Source organism: Aphelocoma coerulescens, chromosome 7, assembly GCF_041296385.1.
Source record: "Aphelocoma coerulescens isolate FSJ_1873_10779 chromosome 7, UR_Acoe_1.0, whole genome shotgun sequence".
NCBI lineage: Eukaryota > Metazoa > Chordata > Aves > Passeriformes > Corvidae > Aphelocoma > Aphelocoma coerulescens.
The window spans coordinates 1,395,605-1,415,171 of record NC_091021.1 but is presented as its reverse complement, the minus strand read 5'-3'; the positions used below and the strand labels follow the sequence as shown (position 1 = coordinate 1,415,171).

At 49.1% G+C, this 19,567-nt stretch overlaps 2 protein-coding genes across 12 annotated transcripts in view; both read left to right on the top strand.

Moving 5' to 3' along the window:
• Positions 1-16,296, top strand: part of TRPM8 (transient receptor potential cation channel subfamily M member 8) — a 37,265-nt gene extending 20,969 nt beyond the window's left edge. The window contains exons 15-26 of one of the 11 annotated variants that reach the window (XM_069021683.1): positions 710-855; positions 1,368-1,480; positions 2,043-2,250; positions 4,715-4,806; positions 5,511-5,649; positions 6,406-6,577; positions 6,727-6,904; positions 9,286-9,476; positions 11,188-11,287; positions 12,484-12,517; positions 13,787-13,873; positions 15,459-16,296. In XM_069021683.1, coding sequence (XP_068877784.1) covers positions 710-855; positions 1,368-1,480; positions 2,043-2,250; positions 4,715-4,806; positions 5,511-5,649; positions 6,406-6,577; positions 6,727-6,904; positions 9,286-9,476; positions 11,188-11,287; positions 12,484-12,517; positions 13,787-13,837 — 1,424 coding nt within the window. In that variant the 3' untranslated portion in view covers positions 13,838-13,873; positions 15,459-16,296. Of the gene's footprint in view, positions 1-709; positions 856-1,367; positions 1,481-2,042; positions 2,260-3,179; positions 4,679-4,714; positions 4,807-5,510; positions 5,650-6,405; positions 6,578-6,726; positions 6,905-9,285; positions 9,477-11,187; positions 11,288-12,483; positions 12,518-13,786; positions 13,874-15,458 lie in introns of those variants that run through there. The other 10 variants (XM_069021682.1, XM_069021685.1, XM_069021692.1 and 7 more) reach the window with 10 other exon arrangements.
• Positions 14,510-18,922, top strand: LOC138113290 (uncharacterized). Its single transcript, XM_069021449.1, has 5 exons — positions 14,510-14,547; positions 15,459-15,513; positions 17,344-17,773; positions 17,888-17,944; positions 18,228-18,922. The coding sequence occupies exons 1-5, from the start codon at positions 14,510-14,512 to the stop codon at positions 18,668-18,670; spliced, it is 1,023 nt and encodes a 340-aa protein (XP_068877550.1). The 3' UTR covers positions 18,671-18,922.
• The last annotated feature ends 645 nt before the right edge of the window (positions 18,923-19,567 follow it).

The window sequence follows — 19,567 nt, the reverse complement described above, 5'->3', positions numbered from 1 at the left end:
GCCTCATTTAGCCATGTCTGGAAAATCCCCATGGATAGGCCTTGGTTTTTGGCACTTGGGGAATGCTTTTGGTGGTGGACCTGACAGTGCTGACTTGATGGTTGGACTTGACCTTAGGGGTCTTTTCCAACCTAAATGATTCTGTGACTTTATAAGGAGCAATACAAGGCCATGCTGGAAATACCTTGCTTGTTTCCAGAGAGTATCTCCTACTCCACAAAGCAAAAACTGCTTAGATAGACTTTTTAAAAGGTATCTACATCCCTCAGGCCTGATGATTTAGCAAGTCACAAAGGAGTGAACAGTGCATTTCCCAGTGAAAAGGCATCAGATTCGGACTTTTCCAACCCAGCTGTTAATATGGGACTGACTGTAATTGATTAGGTCAGTGCCAGGTGGAATTTAAGAAAAGAGGGCAAAATAAGTAGATTTACTGAGTCATTTAAGGAGAAATTAATGGTTTTTACTCAATCTTTTCGTGCAGAGCTAAGTGCTGTCTGTGTCCATTTAGTGTTCTGGTTTCCATCCAGACATGAGTTCTGTATGGAAGTTTAAGATGTGCAGTGGGGTTGTAAAGCGATGCACAGTCGTTCTGCAGTGCTGAGAACACGATGCTTTGATGTTACAAATATTACCCTGAAGATGTTTGCACCCGAGCTGGTGGGAAATTGAAGTTGGAGCTCAGTGTGGAGCTGCTTCTTTCTTCCAGAGCTGTTCACTGAGTGCTACAGCAACGATGAAGACCTGGCTGAGCAGCTGCTGACTTACTCCTGTGAAGCCTGGGGAGTGAGCAACTGTCTGGAGCTAGCCGTGGAAGCCAAAGACCAGCAGTTTATTGCCCAGCCAGGTGTGCAGGTAATGGCAGTGTAGAAAAGGTGTACTGTACCTCTTGTGATCTAACAGGGGGTGTGGCTCCTCCTCTGGAAACAGGGGGTGGCTGATTTACCCACAGATGTAAATCAGGAGGGAAAAACCTTTACTTCAGGCTATTAATCGTAATGAACTGGGTAATAAAGGCTGCCTGAAGTGATTTCTGCTCTGGCACAGCTCTGGATGTGCACAGTGTGGGTGTAACAGCTGGCATGGATGAGCATTGCATATATTGCAATGGTTTATAAATGTTTCATCAATCAGGTCAGGTCCTGCTCAGCCTCATCATGTAGATGGAGGATGGCTGCACTAAGGAGCCAGCATGCTGTTACTGATGCAGAAAGCTTTCTGTGTTGTTGAAACAGGAGTCTCAAGTATTTTGATTGAAATCTGAAACTTTAGGGTTTATTTTTCCCAAATCAAACGTTCTCTAATAGCATTCCTAGGTTGTTTTGTTGCTGTTAGAACAAATGAGGGTGTTTCCTTCTTCCTTGCAGAATTTCCTTTCTAAGCAGTGGTATGGAGAGATTTCAAGAGACACTAAGAACTGGAAGATCATACTGTGCCTGTTCTTTTTCCCTTTAATAGGCTGTGGTTTCATCTCCTTCAGGTAATAACTGGTTTTTCATTAGTGGGAAATTTTTTCAGAGGGAAAGGAAGTCAGTTAGTTGTAGAATCTTAGGGTAAGTCGGGCTGGGTGATCATCCAGCTAACAGGATCAGCTGGAGCAGGTTGCCCATGACTGTGTCCAGTTTTGGATATCTCCAAGGGTGGAGACTCCACAGCCACTCTGGGGGACCTGTCCTAGTGTTCAGTCAGTCTTAAATAAAGGTAGTAAAAAGCTGAACGAGCTTCTGACAGTGTTTCACTCTGATCTTGGATTTGAGATCATAGAATCACAGGATGGTTTGGGTTGGAAGGGACCTTGAAGCTTATCTTGTTTCAGCCCCTGCCATGAGCAGGGACACCTTCCACTAGTCCAGGTCTCTCCAAGCCTGAGGATGTACCAGTTCACTGGAGAGTGCCTGAGGGCAGTGGAGGCAGGATGTCCTTACCTCTGAATTAACACCCTGAGCTAGACTTTGCACCTTTCACTTTGACCTTGAAGAACACAAATGTTTCCAGGCATAAAAGCTATGCTTTGAGACTTTTTCCCTCTTTTAATTCCTCAGGAAAAAGCCTGTGGAGAAGAGTAAGAAACTCTTCTTGTATTATGTCTCTTTCTTCACTTCTCCCTTTGTGGTCTTCTCCTGGAACGTCATCTTCTACATTGCTTTCCTGTTGCTCTTCGCCTACGTGTTGCTTATGGATTTCCAGAAGGAACCCACGGCCCTGGAGATCATCCTTTACGTGCTGGTCTTCATTCTGCTTTGTGATGAAGTGAGACAAGTAGGCAGCGCTTGCAACCCCAAAAAGTTTAGTGTTAGAGCCAAAGCCTGGTGGGTTTTCCCTTCTAAGGCAGTGCAGGGTGGTGCTCAGGGACAGGGGAACCACTTCCTGGGAGAGATGTTCAGGCAGCTCAGGGCTCAACGAGGGATTTTTTCCTCTGATGTTTAATTCCTGCTTGTGGCCCTGTAGCTGCAGTGTCTGTGCACCAAGAGGATAAGCTGATGCCAGTGCAGCTATTTCCCAGGAAGGCTGGGCTTGCCAAAGCAGTTGATAATAAAGGGTCAGATTTAGCACATTTGTCTGGGTGCATACCTTCAGATTAGGTCATTCCTGCTTCTCTTCTCTACATCCCACCCCCTTTATTTTTTTATTTTGCTGATAAGCCACATGTCTTTATGCATTTCTGTTAGCTTTTAATCATCTGTACAGTTTCCGCTGGTTTAGCGTGGACTCAGGGACCAGCTTTGGATTACTTGTGGTGTGGGAACAGCATGTGGGAGTGCCTTTATGGCCAGCCATGTAGCTGGTATCTTCTCCTCACTTCACGTGGAATCTGTTGGGTTTTGGGCAAGCTGGTCTCTGCCAGGCTGTGGTCAGAGCAGTGGGAGGATGCTGGGGGAGTCAGAAGAGCAGTGGGTGTGTGGGTTTGGTGCAGTGCTGCTTTCTGGCTCTCCTGTAAGGCCTGAGTTGCCTCACAAGTGTTTGTGGGTGATCTGTGGGATCATCCCACCCTGCAGTAATGTTTTTTACGTGAGCTCAGATGACGTTTGTGATGTTGATGTTCCTGTGGTCTTTTCCCCTTCTAATAGTCAAGGTGGAACCCTGTTTATGGCAACTTTACTTGCTAAGAAAATGGGGGGAAAGTAAAAGATTTCTTTGCAATGAAAACACTAATGGAGTGTTTGTTTCTGCTGATTTAGGTTCTGGTGTCTCTGGACCTGTCCTTGCACATCCTGTGTATACTCAGCAAAAGTCCTGGGGGAAAGCCTTAGGGATAGAAACCTTATTTTGCTCACAGTGTCCCTTTCTCTCACTACCCTGAGCAGATAGAGCTGCTGCAATTCCCATTAGTAACTGGTAGCCAGACTCTACCAGTTTGACAGTGGAGGCAGCTAAAACAGAGACTTCATTGAAGATTTAAAGTTCTGTAGCCAGTGTTCTGGCTGCAAAGCTGTTGTCCTGGGGAGGAGAAGCGGAGCAGAATGCAGAGCAGCATCCCAATCCTCTAAACTTCTCAGGGAATTTCCTCCCTGGCATCCCCTGAGATAGACCATATATGCATTGGTCTAACTCTGCATCAAAATTGTATCTGTGTCCTTTATATTTAAAGGAAAAAAAAAGAGAGGGGTATCTCAGGTTTTCTTTTCCCATCCAAGGCCAAGTAAGAGTAGCTTGCCTGGGGTCCCACTGTAGCTGCTGCAGTTGAATAACCAGTTTTGGGGAGAAAGCAGCCCTTGGTCTGGGGCAATCTCTGACCTGTAAGCCATGGGCTCAGCCCTGATATCAGCTCTGATGGTCCCAGGGAGTTGTAAGTAGCTGGAGCTGCTCTCAGTCTCATTTAGAGCTGTCGTGGCCATAGTGAAATCGGAGAGGCCTTTTCCCTGCTGTCTCCTTAGCCACATGGAGGTAGCCTCCAGCCAGGTGAGTGGGTAGACTGGTGGGGTGTGAAGGAAAGCCCTGTTCTCTCCAGTGGAGAAGGAATCTGGGCACAACCTCTGTGCACTTTAACCCTGAGTGTTTGATTTAGGGAGCTACTGGGTAGAGACAGCACCTAGGAGAAAACTCCCCTTGATTTCTGTTTCCTGTAGAAATACTAAGGGCAGAATTGCCTTCCTTAGATGTGCCAGTTAAGAGATTCACTGGGCAGTACTCCCTGCAGCTTTGATTATTCCAATGAAAATTGAAATTAAAAACAATAATGACTGGGGACACAGTTTACTTCTCCAGGCCTGGCAGAGGTTTCTCCTGATTAAGCTTCTTGTTCTTACGAGTCACCTCTGAATTGACTCCAGAAGTTGGTTCTTGCACAGGCTTTGGATCCAGGCTTCTGTGCCAGTCAATCTGGGAATGAGCAGAGATTCTCACTAGGCTTGCAATTCAGAAATGGGGAGCTGCATAATTAAAAGAATAAATTAAATCTGCATCTTGGATCCAAAGCATGTGCCTGTAGCTGGGGGCAGGTTAGGGAATGAGCTGTGTGAAGGAAGAGAAACCAGGATACATCAGCTACCCTTAGACCATGACCCCTATTTCCCCACAGTGCTTCATGGGTCACACCAAGACCCCAGAAGAGAGGTTACCAGTAACTTGTGCCATTGCTGGATACATTAAACCCCTCTTTGTGGGGAAATTGAAAGCCATCTGAGCTCTGGTGTGCCTGTTGTGTGACAAAAAGTGAATTGGGCAAGGAAACTGTGCTGTATGGGGGTTACTTTCTGTTCTCTTTCCTTCCCAGTGGTACATGAACGGCAGCAAGTATTTCTCAGACCTGTGGAATGTTATGGATACCCTTGCAATCTTCTACTTCATAGCAGGGATTGTGTTCAGGTGAGTCATGCCTTTTCTTGTGTCCATGGTATGGCTTTGCTTCCTTGCTGGGTTTGGACTACAACCTGTAATGAAATTTTGGGGAAGCAATGTGTTCATGAAATTCCCTGTTCTTTCTGAAGGCCCCAAGTATTGCCAAGTGTTGACTTATGAAAAGGTCAGGAGATCTTTTAGGATTTTCTCTGGCTCCTGTTACTATTTAGTACGACCATCTGGGCTCTGTGTTGTATTTAAGGGGATTGTGATTGCCCCTGCAGCAGCCTAACAGTGTCATTATCTCCCAGAAGCTGTCTTACATGATGGGGTGAGTTAAAACCATGGCAGTGAAATGATGGAAACACATTGTCCGAAGCAGTTGTTCAGTCAGCTGTAACTTGGTCCTTGTTGCCTCAGTGCAGTGTGGTGCTTGTGGGGGACCATGGCAGTAGCTCCAGGTACAAATTCCTTTGCTGTTAATAGCTTTAAGGGTGAGAGAAAATGCAGGGATGATGCATGTAAGGAGGAAAGGGTGTAAGCAAGGTGTGCGTTAACCATTTCTGTCACCTGTCATTAGATGGGGGAGGGCAGGGGGCCCGGGATAGCTGTGCTCTGCTTTCCAGTTACTCACTTTCCCCTCCCCATTTCAATGTTTCAGTGTGTTTTCTTCTGATTTCTGCATGATTCACCCAAGGCTTCTCTTTGTTTTCTTTTACTGTCTCCATCAGGCTTCACTCTGATGAAAGCTCTTGGTATTCTGGGAGAGTCATTTTCTGTTTGGACTACATAGTTTTTACCCTGAGGCTCATCCATATTTTCACAGTTAGCAGGAATCTAGGACCCAAAATTATTATGCTGCAGAGGATGGTAAGATTCTGGCAGCTATTCAAGAGTGTCTAAATAAATGATGTGACACTTTTTTTTTTTTTCCCCTCTTTCCTTAAGAGTGAAATCAGCACATTCTGATGATGGCAGCAAGTTAAATCTGCTAAACAGGATGAATTAAGATTTAAATGGGAGCTGATTAAGAGCAGGGCATTTTTCTGTGCCAAGGGAAAGGATAAGGGTCAGGCTGAAGAACAGAAGAGGAAAATTGCTTCCTCGTAGCTTTTGTCTTCCATGTCTCAAACGTTTCAGTGGTATTTCTGTTGCTCACATGAGTGTTCCCCTAACAAGACAGTGATGATAGATGGTACAAGAGAAGGATTTTGGTCCTCCACTGCATCCCTCACACAAGTACCTGAGGAGGAGGGTGCTGAGGAGCCTCTCATACAGTGCTAGAAATTCATGAAACTCTTGGCTAGAGTGTCTGGGCTGTAAATGCTGGTTGGAAGCCATCCAGAGTGGCATTTCCAGAAGCTTTCACCTCATAGCTGGCTGCAGGGGCTGCAGCCACAGTCCTTGTACGTGGTTCTGGCTTTTGTGGAGCCTGTCTGATGCCAGGGGGGGTATCCTGTGTTCCAGAGCATGCCTGGCTTTTATGGTTGCATAAACACTGCTGAAGTTCCCCACATGGGAGCGATCAGTTACCACCGTGTGCGTTGGTGAAAGCGGGAGCAAAAAGCCACACGTGGCTCACAATAGACCTGCAGGGGGGCACTGATGCCTGTTGTCCTTTTTCAGATGATAGATGTCTTCTTCTTCCTCTTCCTCTTTGCTGTGTGGATGGTGGCCTTTGGTGTGGCCAGGCAAGGCATCCTGAGGAAGAACGAGCACCGCTGGGAGTGGATCTTCCGGTCGGTCATCTACGAGCCCTACCTGGCCATGTTTGGCCAGTACCCTGATGATATTGATGGTATTTATCTTCTGGGAGGGTGGAAGGCTCTGTCCTTCTAGAGGTTGTCCAGCCCTGTGCCTCCAGGTCTGATGGGGAGGCCACAGGGATGAGGGCAGGACCAGGAGAATGAGGAGTTCACTGTTTGCTCTCCCCTCTCGCCCTCTGAGGTACCACCTACAACTTTGACCACTGCACTTTTTCTGGGAACGAGTCCAAGCCCTTGTGCGTGGAGCTGGATGCCAACAACCAGCCCCGCTTCCCGGAGTGGATCACCATTCCCCTCGTGTGCATTTACATGCTCTCCACCAACATCCTCCTTGTCAACCTGCTCGTGGCCATGTTCGGGTACGTAACGGTGGCTGCCTGGCCATCTCTCTACTGACACCTCTCTGGGAAAGGGAGCAGAGTCCTGGGAAACAGCAGGAATCCAGCCCTTGCCTCTGCATCTCTGGCAGCAGCTTGGTGGAAGCTGCTGCAGGGTCCTGGGGAGGGATTGCTGCCTGTCCTTTGACTCCATCTCTAAGCATCCTCTGCACGGTGGGCTTGGTGTGACCCCCCATGGGTCACACTGGGTCAGGGCCTTTCCAAGTGTGAGTTGCTGCCCAAGTGACCTTGCTGGAGTGAATAAATGAGTTATTATCAATATCTCTTCAGGGCGTTGTGGTTTTATTAACCTGAACTGCCCTGTGCTGAGGATGGGTCTGTTACTGCTTTGATGGACCTGCCATTTATTGTTCTGTCTTGCACCACGGGCAATGGGCCACATCCCCTTGGGACACAGAAAAGGACTTTGTCTTGCAAAGTCCCATCATCTCTAGACCAGCAAGAGCAGGGAAAATCTTCCTCAGCTTCTTTCAGAAATCTTTGTTGTTTCCACTGCAGGCTCTGGCAGAGAGTTGAGTTAATCATGGGAAGTCCTTCATACCAGACTTTGGGGTGTTGCCCTCCTGTCTCACTTGGGAATGCAGTTGCATCAGTGCTGTGGCTCTGTTCCCATTCCTAGCCCTGCTCCTTTTCTGCTTTACACTCCCTCAGAACATAACAAGAGTACTCAAAACCTCTGGCCACCCTTCCTGAGGAACACTAGGTTTATTTTTGTGTTTTGATGGTACCTTGGCAGGTGTTTGCTTTGGCAACAGGAGTATTGACAGGACTCTTGGTGTTCCTCAAGAGGATCTCCCATCTGAAGGACACTGCCAGTGTTTCCTGGCCTGAGATGTTTGCATGTGATAGGTTGAGAATGCCTCAGATATAGGATCTGCTCTCCCCTCAGCTCTGAACCTCTGTCCCCAGGCTGACCTGGACTCTAAAGACAATCAGAAATGTGATTTTTGGCAAGGCAGCCAGGACTGGTACAGCACATCTGTGTTTTCCTGACCTGCAAGGACCTGGGGACAGACAACCATGCTCATACTCCCTAGGAAGGGTGCGAGTACCTCACAATAATGAAGGAAGGTGTAGCAATAAGCCAGATCTACCCTGAAAGCCTTTAATATTTGCTAGAACACTCACTTATACAGCACCTAATGGTAAATGCTCTAATTTATGCTGTTTTGCCAGTAAAAAAAGCCCTAGTTTTAACCAGTTGTATTTAATCTTTTAAACAAAAAGACAGTTTCCACCAGGTGAAGGTTTTCATTTCTCATGTAAAGGCCCATTAGGCTCCCAGCAGAGGCATTTTGGGAGCATCCATCTGCCATTTAAAGGCCAGGCAGCCTTTCACTGTTCACTCCTGTGGGTTGTTGCTTTGCTGGGTTCATACACTGCTTAGGGCCTGTGGGTTTGATCCGTGCCTGGAGTGTCCTAAATACCTCTACTGAAAATCTCAGGAGCTTTTCAAGTTGTGTTTTAGTTTTAGGTTTGGGTTTTTTTCCTAAGAAAGAAGTTATTTGGTGAATTAAAAAGATACAGTATCTTGTGAAGAGGCATCCTGTTTTCGTGTGTCTAGGCTAGAAGAAGATTGCCTAGGACTGAGGTAGTAAAAGTACACGGAGTATTTTCTCCCTATTCAGATTTTTTTCTGGTTTATTTGTAACTTCACGGGGTTTTTTTTCCTGCTTAGTTCCTCCCGTTTGCACATTACCCTCTAAGAAGGAGAACAAACCAAATAACCTCCTACTCAATAAAAATTACCACCTTCAGAATGACTGGGGCCCCTAACATCAGAAGGCTGTGGAGCTGCTGGAGCGAGTCCAGCAGGGATGCTCCAAGGGCTGGAGCCCCTTTGGAGCCAGGCTGGGAGAGCTGGGGGTGCTCACCTGGAGGAGAGAAGGCTCCAGGGAGATCTCAGAGCCCCTTGCAGGGCCTAAAGGGGCTCCAGGAGAGCTGCAGAGGGACTGGGGACAAGGCATGGAGGGACAGGACACAGGGAATGGCTTCCCACTACCAGAGGGCAGGGCTGGATGGGATATTGGGAAGGAATTGTTCCCTGGGAGGGTGGGAGGCCCTGGCACAGGGTGCCCAGAGCAGCTGTGGCTGCCCCTGGATCCCTGGCAGTGTCCAAGGCCAGGCTGGATGGGGCTTGGAGCAACCTGGGCTAGGTCCCTGCCCATGGAAGGAGTGGGATGGGATGGGCTTTAAGGTCGCTCCCAACCCAAACCGCTGTGGGATCCTGTGACTATACAACCATGCCCTGGTACAGTGGGGGAATGCTCTCTCTGTTCCTTGGCTCTGGTGCAGCTCTTGGGTGAACAGCTAACCCTGGGTGTGTTCTCTCCTCCCCCTAGTTACACTGTTGGATCTGTGCAGGAGAACAATGACCAGGTGTGGAAGTTCCAGCGTTACTTCCTGGTCCAGGAGTACTGCAGCCGCTTGACCATCCCCTTCCCCTTTGTCATCTTTGCCTATATCTTCATGGTGCTGAGGAAATGCTTCAAGTGCTGCTGTAATAAGGAGAGCAAAGAGCCATCGATCTGTTGTGAGTTGGATGTTTTTTTTCCTTGGTGCCCCAAAGTCAGCTCTGCAGCAGGTGCATTGCAGTTCCTCCCTGGCACCCTGTGCTCATTCCAAGCATTTTGTGCCTGCACTTCCAAGGGCAGTGTAGACCTCTGTCATTCAAATTCTCTGTGCTGCTGGAAATCTCTTCAGTAAGATTCAAGTTTTCAAGTGAGATTTATGCAACGCTTTCTTGTCCGAGCCATTTCCAGGTAGAATTGCCTCGTGTATGTAAATCAATTAAGACTTCAAATTAATCCTAACTCTTAAGGGCTGCCTGTGCTGTTTCCCAGCTTTGCAAGGTTGTGGTTTTGCTTCTTTGTAATTCATTCTGCTTGCTAGGGAGAGACTGAAAGAGAATAAACAGTTTCCTGGCCCTCTGGATGCAGCTAAATGAGCAAACCACCTCAAAAACGTGGCAAGTCAGTTCTCTAGCTGTTTCTCCTTTGATTTCTCTGTCAGAGGACACAGATAGGAATTGTTTTAACAAGCTTTGTCCCCCAACAAATGTAGTGTTTTCTCAGCTGGGAGAGGATAAGTTGAGTTAATTGACAGGCTCGTTCCCATCCATCAGCAACCTGCCTGTTGCCCTGCAGCACAGGCTGGATTTGGTACTAGTTTAGGAGGAAGAGCCTGCTTTGAGGTATAAAATTGCTTAGCACTAAATCATTTTGGCTGTCCAGATCTGGCCATGTGGATTCCTTGCTGGGGAAGCTGTTTGATGGCAGATATTCCTGCTCAAATGATGCAGAGTTGATGTTGCAGCTCTGAAAGAACGGGAAAATTAATTAGAGCCAGAAAATGATTGTGGTTTTGCTGATGATAGGAACTGAGAACTGCATGGAGGAAGCACACTTGTATTAACTGTTGTAAAATCCTGCCTTCCCCATTTAACTCCTCTGGAAATGGTTGGGATTTGGGTGCTTAAATGGAATGTGGGAGAACAGTTGAGGGGCTGTGAGAGGTCAGAGGAGCTCTGGGTGGAAGAAACAGATCCTCTGCCATTTGCCAGCTCTGGGCTTCTTTTGTCTCAGTTATTTTTTTATTTAAACCCGTGTGATGTATGCTGTCCTCTTGGAACAGGATAAAATGCTGAAGTATTACCCTGGAGGACTTTCATGCCTCAGAGTGGGCTGCTCTGTATCACTCCTGAATTTACAGCATCACTACAAAATGCTTTTTAGAGAAGACAATTCTTCATCATTCTGGAGTGTTTCAATTCAATGAAAAATCATGGTTCTTAACATGTGTTACTCTTAATGGTCCAGTAGGGGATAATGTAGAAACAAATGGAAAGCTCAAAACCAGATGGGAAGTTGCTGGAATATCCTGTACTTGTTGAAGCAGAGGCACCTGTGTTAACCAAGACTCAGAAAAATCCAGAAAGATTCTGGGAGCTTGTAAGGTTGGGGGTTTTTAAGGTGGTTGTTTGTTTGTTTGTTTGGGGGTTTTTGGGTTTTATGTTTGCTCATAGTTTGTATTTTTAAGTGCCTCTGGTTGCCAGGAGTATTCGGTGAAAGGCATTGGTGTCACCTCTGTCAGAGCTGTGTCCTGGGTGGGCAGTGGGGCTGCGAGTGCTCAGGGTGTGGAGAAGGGAATCATTAACCTCTGAATGCACACAATGACCCAGCCTTTTTGCATCTTGGCTTTGGAAAGACAAATTAACTATTTTTTTCTTCAAATATATTTCCCAGGCTCAAGAAATGAGGACAATGAAATCCTGGCATGGGAAGCTGTCATGAAGGAAAATTACCTTGTCAAAATCAATACAAAAGCAAATGATTCATCAGAAGAGTAAGTCTGCCCTTCTTTGTCTTCATCTTCTTCATTTTCTCATGAACACTTCTAGTGAAGGCGAGTTTTCAGCAGCTCTAAGTGTTTACAAACTAAGGAGTAAGTAAATAAACTCAGCAGAAATATGCTTTTTAGTTCTGAAGCAACACGATGGTGCTTTTATGTCTGCTGCAGAGAAGAAAATGTCTTCCCGTGGTGTTTTGAGATCTCATCCTGGGAAGCACTGCTACAGCTGACTCTTCTGTAGCATTAGTTAAGGCTGGATATCAGGAAAAAGTTCTTTATGGAAAGGGTTGTCCAGCCCTGGAATAGGCTGCCCAAGGCAGTGGTGGAACCCCCATCTCGGGGTGGGGGTTTAAAAGCTGTGTGGATGTGACACCTGGGGACACAAGTTAGTGGTGGAATTGGCAGTGCTGGGGGAATGGTTGGACCCAATCTTTTCCAGCCTAAAAGAATTCTGTGATTTTACAGCTAGCAGAGAATGTTTGCCATTAGGCCTGGAATATCAGACATTCCCACAGCAGTAATCCAGATGGAGATCTGAACTTAGTAGCATGAGTAGGGAAAACCTCTGAGGAGGGGAGAAGGCTCTTTGGAATCTTGGTATTTGAAGCTGGGAGACTTAGACTTTGATGTTTCTTCGACTGCCAGCTCATGAAAACAGTATCTTTGGGATCTGTCTCAGTGTTTTCAGAGTAATAATAGAAGAGAAAAAAGAAATAGAAAGAAAGAAAACAGAACACTGCTACAGAACCTGCTCTATATGATTCCTTAAGTTTGCTAACTTCCAGCACCTTGAGTATTTCCCTTAATCAAAGAGAGAGAGCTGATAGGAATGGGCAAGAAAAACCAGGCCCTTCCATGTCTGTGGGCATGAACATTGCTGTCCACAAATAAGTGCTGAGGTTAAGACTATCCAGAGACATGTAGCATTGGCTAAGAAGCCAAACAAATACCAAAAATGTCTCTTTGGTACTGGAAGCAAAAGTATCTTGAGAAGAAAAATGGAAGAGCATCCTACTATTAGTAATTAATGTGTTATTTCACTTACTTGTAATAAAAATGATGCCAGTCACGTGCAGCCCTGCCTCTCGGGGAGGATGGGACAGTGGGGGGAGTTGGGGCACGGTAGTTAGCCAAGTTTTCCTTGGTATCCAGACTGATCCCTTTGCTCCATGTTCTCCTTCTGCTTTTAGGATGGTGCATCGATTTAGACAACTGGATGCAAAGGTACTTCTGTCTCAGATTGCTTTGGGGAATGTGATTCTCTGCTAAAGCAGGGGGTGTGCCATGGCAAGGAAAATGAGCCTCCCAGAGCCATGTGCAGTCTTTGTTACTGTCACGAGGACCCAATTTAATTGGGATTTTTTATCGTGCTGCTTCGATTCCGTGGTAGGAATGTGTAGGGCGTGTGGTGATTAGGACAAGAGGGAATGGTTTTGAATTTTGAGAGTAGGTTTAGATGGGATATTGGGAAGAAATTCTTGGCTTTGAGGGTGGTGAGGCCCTGGCACAGGTTGCCCAGGGAAAGCTGTGGCTGCCCTTGGATTCTTGGAAGTGTCCAAGGCCAGGCTGGACAGGGCTTGGAGCAGCCTGCCCACAGCAGGAGTGGGACACAGTGAGCTGTAAGATCCCTTCCAAGCCATGAGAGCTTCACGCTGTGTTGGAAAATGAAGCAGAAAGACACTTGCTTAGCACTGGAGGAGTGTTTCTCAGTATTGGTTGTGGAATGGAACAGAATAAAAGCAGTTTCCATCTTGGAGGTAAACTGCATCATTCGGCTGTGTAACAGGCCCATGAAAACACCGATGGGAAGAAGAGGTGTCACACACTGGAAAGGTCCCCTTCCCAAAGGTGTCTGTCAAGTTTAGCTTCTGGTGCTGTGGGCATGGGGTAATTAGGCAATATAAAGCTACCAATCTACCAGAGTATGTTATCAGAATTGTCATACAAATACTCTTTTTATGACTGTGATGCAGAAAAGACACTCACAATGGGTGTTTCCTGAGGCTTGATTGGATCATACATATTTGGCCTCTGAAGTGGGGAGAGGCTTTGATATGAAGAACAGACTTTTGAGAAGCTCACAGGTGAAAAGACCCACACATACTTCCAAGTATTTTGATTGCTGTCAAATAATTTAGATTGCAAAATACAGCTTGCTTCCCAGACTGAAAGGGAAATGGCGAGTGAGTCTGTGGCTCTTGAAACTGAAAGGAGATCTGCTAACCTTGCTTCTCTCCTGAAAATAAATACCCATCTCTTGCTTCTCTCTTCTGGTAACTGCTGGTTAACTCACTAAAATACAGAGGCATCAGGGCTTGCTGCATTAATTACCCTGATGAACATGCTAATTGGGAGTGTCCTTTTGAGCACTCTTGTATTTGGTGTGATATTTGGAGAGGCAATTACTCTTTACTTACATTACTCATTAGCATTGCTTTCCTTTAGCTAGATGGACTTCACAAAAATAATAACCTCCTTCTTCTTTTTTTTAAGCTCTCTGATTTGAAAGGCCTTCTGAAAGAGATTTCCAGTAAAATTAAATGAGTGCAGCTGAAATCCAAGAGCAGCTACCAGAGCAGGGTAAGCCCTCTTTAAATCCCTTCTCAGCCCTGAAAAAAGTTACCAGCATTTGTGGTGTTAAATTGGTGTGGCTTTGGAGGAAGAGTTAGTATTAATTGTTGATGCTTGTATTTGTATTGTCTGATATTGGGAAACAAGGAGACCCAAAGTCTATTCCTCGTTTGTGTTTTTTCTCTTCCTGAAAAATACCACTTTCCATTTGGGGTTTCTATCAGTTTTTGGCATGGTTTAAAATACCTTGTTTTGCTCCTTTGCCTTTCAAAAACTGTGACTAACCCAAGGTTATTTTAGTTGTCTTTGTGCTGGAGGCCCTCTACAAAATGAGGAACTGCTGTGCTGGATCTTTTGCCCTTGGTACCTTTTTAGCACTAAAGAACAGGCAACCCAAATAGAAAAGACAGAAGCGAGGGCAAGAATAAGGTTTATTTTCCCACTATCCAAGTGGGGCATTAGGCTGGATTGCTGTAGCCTTCCCATGTCCTGTACAATAAGCTGCAGTGTGAAGAGCTGATCCAAAGTTTCTGGTCCAGTTGAGTGTCTGGTCATGAGCTTTGTGTCCTTTTGCCTCCAGTTGTGTGGAAGAATTGGCTTGGAGCCAAAGGTACCGGTGGGATGTGAAAGGCAAACAGAATACAGATGGATGCAGAGAACACAGTCACCCTTAGAGACAGCAGGTTAAGAAGTGTAACTGTTGAACAAGATAACCTGGAACAGCTTGGTCAGCCTGGACATTAGGGCCTGGCTCCTTCTTCCACAAAGAGGTTTTGTCCAACAGAACTTAAACGTGTGCCAAGCATTCCCCAGTCAGCTGTCTCACCATTTCCCTGGGAGAATTGAGTATTCACTTGACCTGAGTTCCATTTAGTCATGAATGACTTGCAACCACCTAATAAAATCTACAAGGATCACCATTTCCTGGGCTGGTTCTAGGATGCCCTGCACTCCAAGTTGCCTAAAGAGTAGACTGTAGAATAGTGGAATTCTGGAGGCCATTTAGTCCAATGCTGCTCTAAGAGTGCCAGCTCAGGTCAAAGGGAGCTGCAGTGGGGCTGGGAGTGGTTGTAATTAGTTAGATACAGTGGGGTAGCCTGGGAAAGGGGACAGTGGTTTATGATGGAGCTTGTGGAAAAGACCTCTCATTATATATAGATAATAGTGCCATCAAAAGAATCCTAAAATCCCTGAATGGTTTGGGTTGGAAGGGACCTTAAAGCTCACCTAGTTCCACCTTCCACTGGACCAGGTTGCTCCAAGCCCCATCCAGTCTGCCCCTGGACACTTCCAGGGATCCAGGGGCAGCCACAGCTGCTCTGGGCAGCCTGTGCCAGGGCCTCAGCACCCTCTCAGGGAATATGGCCCTTAGAGGTGCTTTTCATGCAGGTGTTTCTTTGGCTTTCGCTTCTGACGGTGTCTCTGCTCCTCCAGCAAAACACTGTGTGCTGGACCAGTGCTGCAAAGAGCTCCTGGAGCCCAAGAGTTGCAACAAGGCATCCAGTCACCTGAGCTGATGTTGTGAGGATGAAAGCAAAGCCTTGAGGTGGGCTGGGAGCTCTCTACTCTCCAATTCTTTCTGTTGCTCACACAGGTACCAGTTCATGAAGAATAATTGCTTGGAGCTGGCAGTAATCCCCAAGCAGACGGTAACGGAGGCACCAGTGTGTCAGTGTCTCAGCAGGAATCAGCAGGATTTTCTTGCTACTTTGATTTTTGTTGATCAAACAGCCCTTTCTGCTTGTTGCAAGGTGGTGGTGAAACAGGAGATGACTGCTTATCTCCAGCAGGATTCCCACGTTACCCAAACTCTTCTTCTTTTCATCTGCCCTAATGTCCGGTGGCAGCAATTAGTCCCTGTAAGCTGCTGTTGCAAAGCACTCCTATTTCCAAGAGTTCTGCTGCTGTTGCCAAAATCCCTTTGCTTTTCCATTTCACTCAAAGGGGCCCGTGCATGGGTTTCCTTCAGGCACTAATTGCTTGTCTGAGTGAATCCATCTCCCTTCCCATTCCGTCCTGTAGTAGCCAGATCTCGCTTGTTCCTTGCGCAGGCTGTCTGTCAGACCTGCTGAGGTCTGGAATGCTGCCGTGCCAGAATGCCGTGGATTTCGGAATCATCCCTCCAAGGAAAGCCCTTGGTCCAACCCTGCATCCTTATTTCAGACTCTACATGACCACTGTGGACTTGTTGCCACTCTACCTGGAACCTTGCAGCAGCTCAACTATTAACAGCCCTGCATGGGAGAGACTTGAATTCATCTAGGAAGTGTTGCCAAAGGTCTCGTGTGCAATCCTTGCTGGTTTCTTTAGTGATAATTTGTATCCTGGGAATGCTGAAATTCATTTGACTTTCCCAACATGTGTCTGCTGATGTGTTTGCATTTGGAAATGGAGAAGATATTGCTGGAAGCTTTAAATAGTACAGTGCTTGATATGGTGAGGTGACTCTTTGTGCTATCTAAGGTAGCAGCTGAATTTTGTCACACTTTGTGTGTGGTATAACTTGAGGGCACAGCCAACTGAAGGCACTACAGATGTCATTTATTTACATGGTAAAGCATTGTATCAGTCTTTGTTCCCAGTGTCTAGGAATCATGGAATCAATACTCTCCAGAGCTGAAAGGACCCACACAAGGATCATGGAATCCAACCCCTGTCCCTGCCCAGACACCCCACCAATCCCACCCTGGGCATCCCTGGCAGCTCTGTCCAAACGCTCCTGCAGCTCTGGCAGCCTCGGGGCCGTGCCCATTCCCTGGGGAGCCTGGGCAGTGCCCAGCACCCTCTGGGGGCAGAGCCTTTCCCTGAGATCCAACCTAACCCTGCCCTGGCACAGCTCCAGCCGTTCCCTGGGTCCTGCTCCCTGGCCTCAGAGAGCAGAGATCGGAGCTGTCCCTCGGGAGGAAAATGCAGGCCATGATCAGGTCTCCTCTCTGTCTAATCCTCCTCCTCCTCTCCAAGCTGAACAAGCACACTGACCTCAGCTGTTCCTCATACAGCTTCCCCTCTTGTCCCTTGTCATTTTCATGCTCTTCTTTGGATACTCTCTGCTAGCTTTAAATCCTTATGATAATATCAGAGAGGTTGCTGCTCTTTTCTCACTGCATGTCATGACCCAACTGTACTGTATGCTGTGCATGACATGATCCTGGGGGATCCAGCACTACCAATAGCAGTGGTAATAGTTTACAGGTGGAAGTATTTGTGTTTTCCTGCTGAAAAGTTGAAGGAAAGGAGCTGGGCTTTCATTGATTCACATGGCAGTTACCTTGCATCATAAATTCTTGAGATAAGTTTCCTTTACAGAAGTTATTTTCCCATATTACGCATACGTCTTGGATGTGAAAATTGTGCTTTTAGTTCACTCCTTCCCTATATAAAACCTGCTGTGTGATTGCCCATAGCTCTAGAGATCTGTTCTCTTGTAAATGTGTGAATGTAACTGTGCAACAATGTTCTGTAAGGACTAAATTCTGGAGTCAGTCCGTGTCCACTGCTGCACCCAGGGCTGCCAGCCTGCGCCCCACACGCTGCTCCCTTCCCGGGGCCGCACAGGCTCTTCTCCAGGCTCCTCTGGCCCCGAGCCGGGTGCCCATGGAGCCCCGGCCCCGCTGGGCCGTGGCGCGGGGCGGCACCGCGGCTCCCCGGGCAGCAGCCGGCCCTCGGCCCCCTCCAGAGCCCGGCGCCAGCGGCTGCTGGCCGGGCCTCGGGGCCGTGCGGGCAGGGGAGGCCAGGGCTGGGCGCAGGGAGCGCCCGGCCAAGGGGCTGAGCCCGCGCCAACCCTTCCCTCCTGGCGCTCTCTGCAGCTGGCAGAGGACAGGAGCCGAGCGGCCGAGTGCGTGCGCCGGGCCCTGCCGTACCTGTACAGCCCGCAGGAGTCGCTGCGAGAGGCGGCCGCCAGGTTCATGGGTGAGCCACGAGCCCGGGGCCCCTCCCCGCCCCGCCGCAGCTCGGCCCCGGCCCCGGCTGCTGGCCCGGCTGCGGGATCCGGGCCCGGGGCCGTGACCACCTCTGTGTTCCCAGTGATCGCCGGGCAGAGCTTGACAAGACAGCAGGGAGCGTTCGGGCTCATCTGTCAAGGTGAGTGAGGGCAGCGGGCTGTCAGCGGGGGCTGGCGGGAGGAGCCGCAATCCCTGCCCCGGCTGCGGAGGGCTCTGCTCCCTGTGCAGGCGAGGGGCGGTGTGCACAGAGCACAGAGAGCTTTCAGGGCCACGTGCGGGATTCGTGGCCAGCACCTTCGGGCTGATCCCTTTGGTCCCTCCTGGCCATGGCAAGAGCGGGCTGGGATGGCCCTGGCAGGGGGCTCTCCTCGGGTCCCTGCAGATCCGGGATCTGACTGTGGCTCTGTTCCTCTCTGTCCCAGCCCTCGAACATATGAGGAGGGACGTGAGCCCTGCCATCAGAAGCCTGGCTCTGCAAGCACTGTTTGCCCTTGGTACAGAGGACACCAGTCCATACCCCGTAGTCCAGAGGCTGCAGGATCAGCTCCGCAGGGCATGGGAGAGACATGGCCTTGTCTGCCGGGCCTTGGTTGCCTGCACTTCTGGAGCTCTGTGTGGAGGTGATCTGGGGGGCTTTGTCTGCTGGGGCCACCTGAGCCAGCAAGGATTTTCCTTTACTTTAGGACTGCTCTTTTCTTTTCATTTTTCTTTAGTATGTAAATATAGGATGTGTTATGATACACAGACTCCCAGGAGCTTTCTTTTGGTGCCCAGTGTCTGCAGGGCACAGGGGAAGAGGGGAAGAAGGGTGCTTGTGCTCAGCACGTCCCCCGGGAGTGCAGCGCAGAAGGGAAAATGGCCATAAGCCCCTTGGCCTTTGGTGGTTGTGCTGAAGCCTTAACGCTGCCGACAGAGCGGGTGGGCAGGGGCCGGAGCTGCGGGGATCCCTGCGAGGCTGGTGCCTGGAGAGGGCCCCAAGCCCTGTCCCGGGCAGGAGCCGCCATCTGTGTCCTCCTGCCCGTGTGTTGCTGCCTGGATTGCTGAGGGCTCCGAGGTGCCTCTTGATCCGGCTCCTCTGGAGCTCCGTCGGGGCTGCGCCGCTGCCGGGCAGCTTGGCCGGGCTGGGGGAGAGCCTGAGGGGCCAGGGCGGTGGGAGGCCGTGAAGGGATGAGGTGCTGCGGAGTCCCTGACGGGACAAGGCCGTGGGAAGGCACGAGGGGGATGTTGAGGGAGTGGGTGGCAGGAGGCTCCGAGGGGACAGGAGGCCGGGGTGGTGGGAAGGCCTGAGGAATTGGGGGTCAGAGGCCCCCAGGCAGCCGCCTCGTTCCTGCCGCCCGGCTGCTCTGGCGCTTTCCCGCAGCGTCTCCCACGCTGCCTGTGGCAGAAGCCCTGGAGGCCGGGCCTCGGCAGGAGGGTGGGGGCAGCCCCGAGGTGCCGAGGCTGGGCTGGCTGGGGACAAGGAGGGCGGGGGGGCTCTGCTGGGGCACGGCCCCTGGCTGCTGCCAGGAAGGGGCAGTGGGCAGAGGCAGGGCTGGCGGCCAGCCCGGGCCCCCGCGGCTGCCCAGGCCACGGGGCTGTGACCGAGGCCCCTCAACACAGAGCTCTGGGCCCGCACAGCTGCTGCCACCGTGGGGAGGGCGGCGATGTCTCCTCGAGCAGGGCTGCCGAGTCAGTGCTGCCAAAGTGGCTCTGGACACCACAGAAACGGCAGCAGAGCGTGCACAGGAACAGCAGGAGCCCCAATGCCGGCACCAGCTCAACA

Coding starts and splice junctions, on each gene's coding strand:
- LOC138113290 (XM_069021449.1), top strand. CDS start 14,510: ATGGATGCAGAGAACACAGTCACCCTTAGAGACAGCAG. Junction 14,548..15,458: donor GTCACCCTTAGAGACAGCAG/GTTAAGAAGTGT, acceptor TTGCTCACACAG/GTACCAGTTCATGAAGAATA. Junction 17,945..18,227: donor GTTCGGGCTCATCTGTCAAG/GTGAGTGAGGGC, acceptor TCTCTGTCCCAG/CCCTCGAACATATGAGGAGG.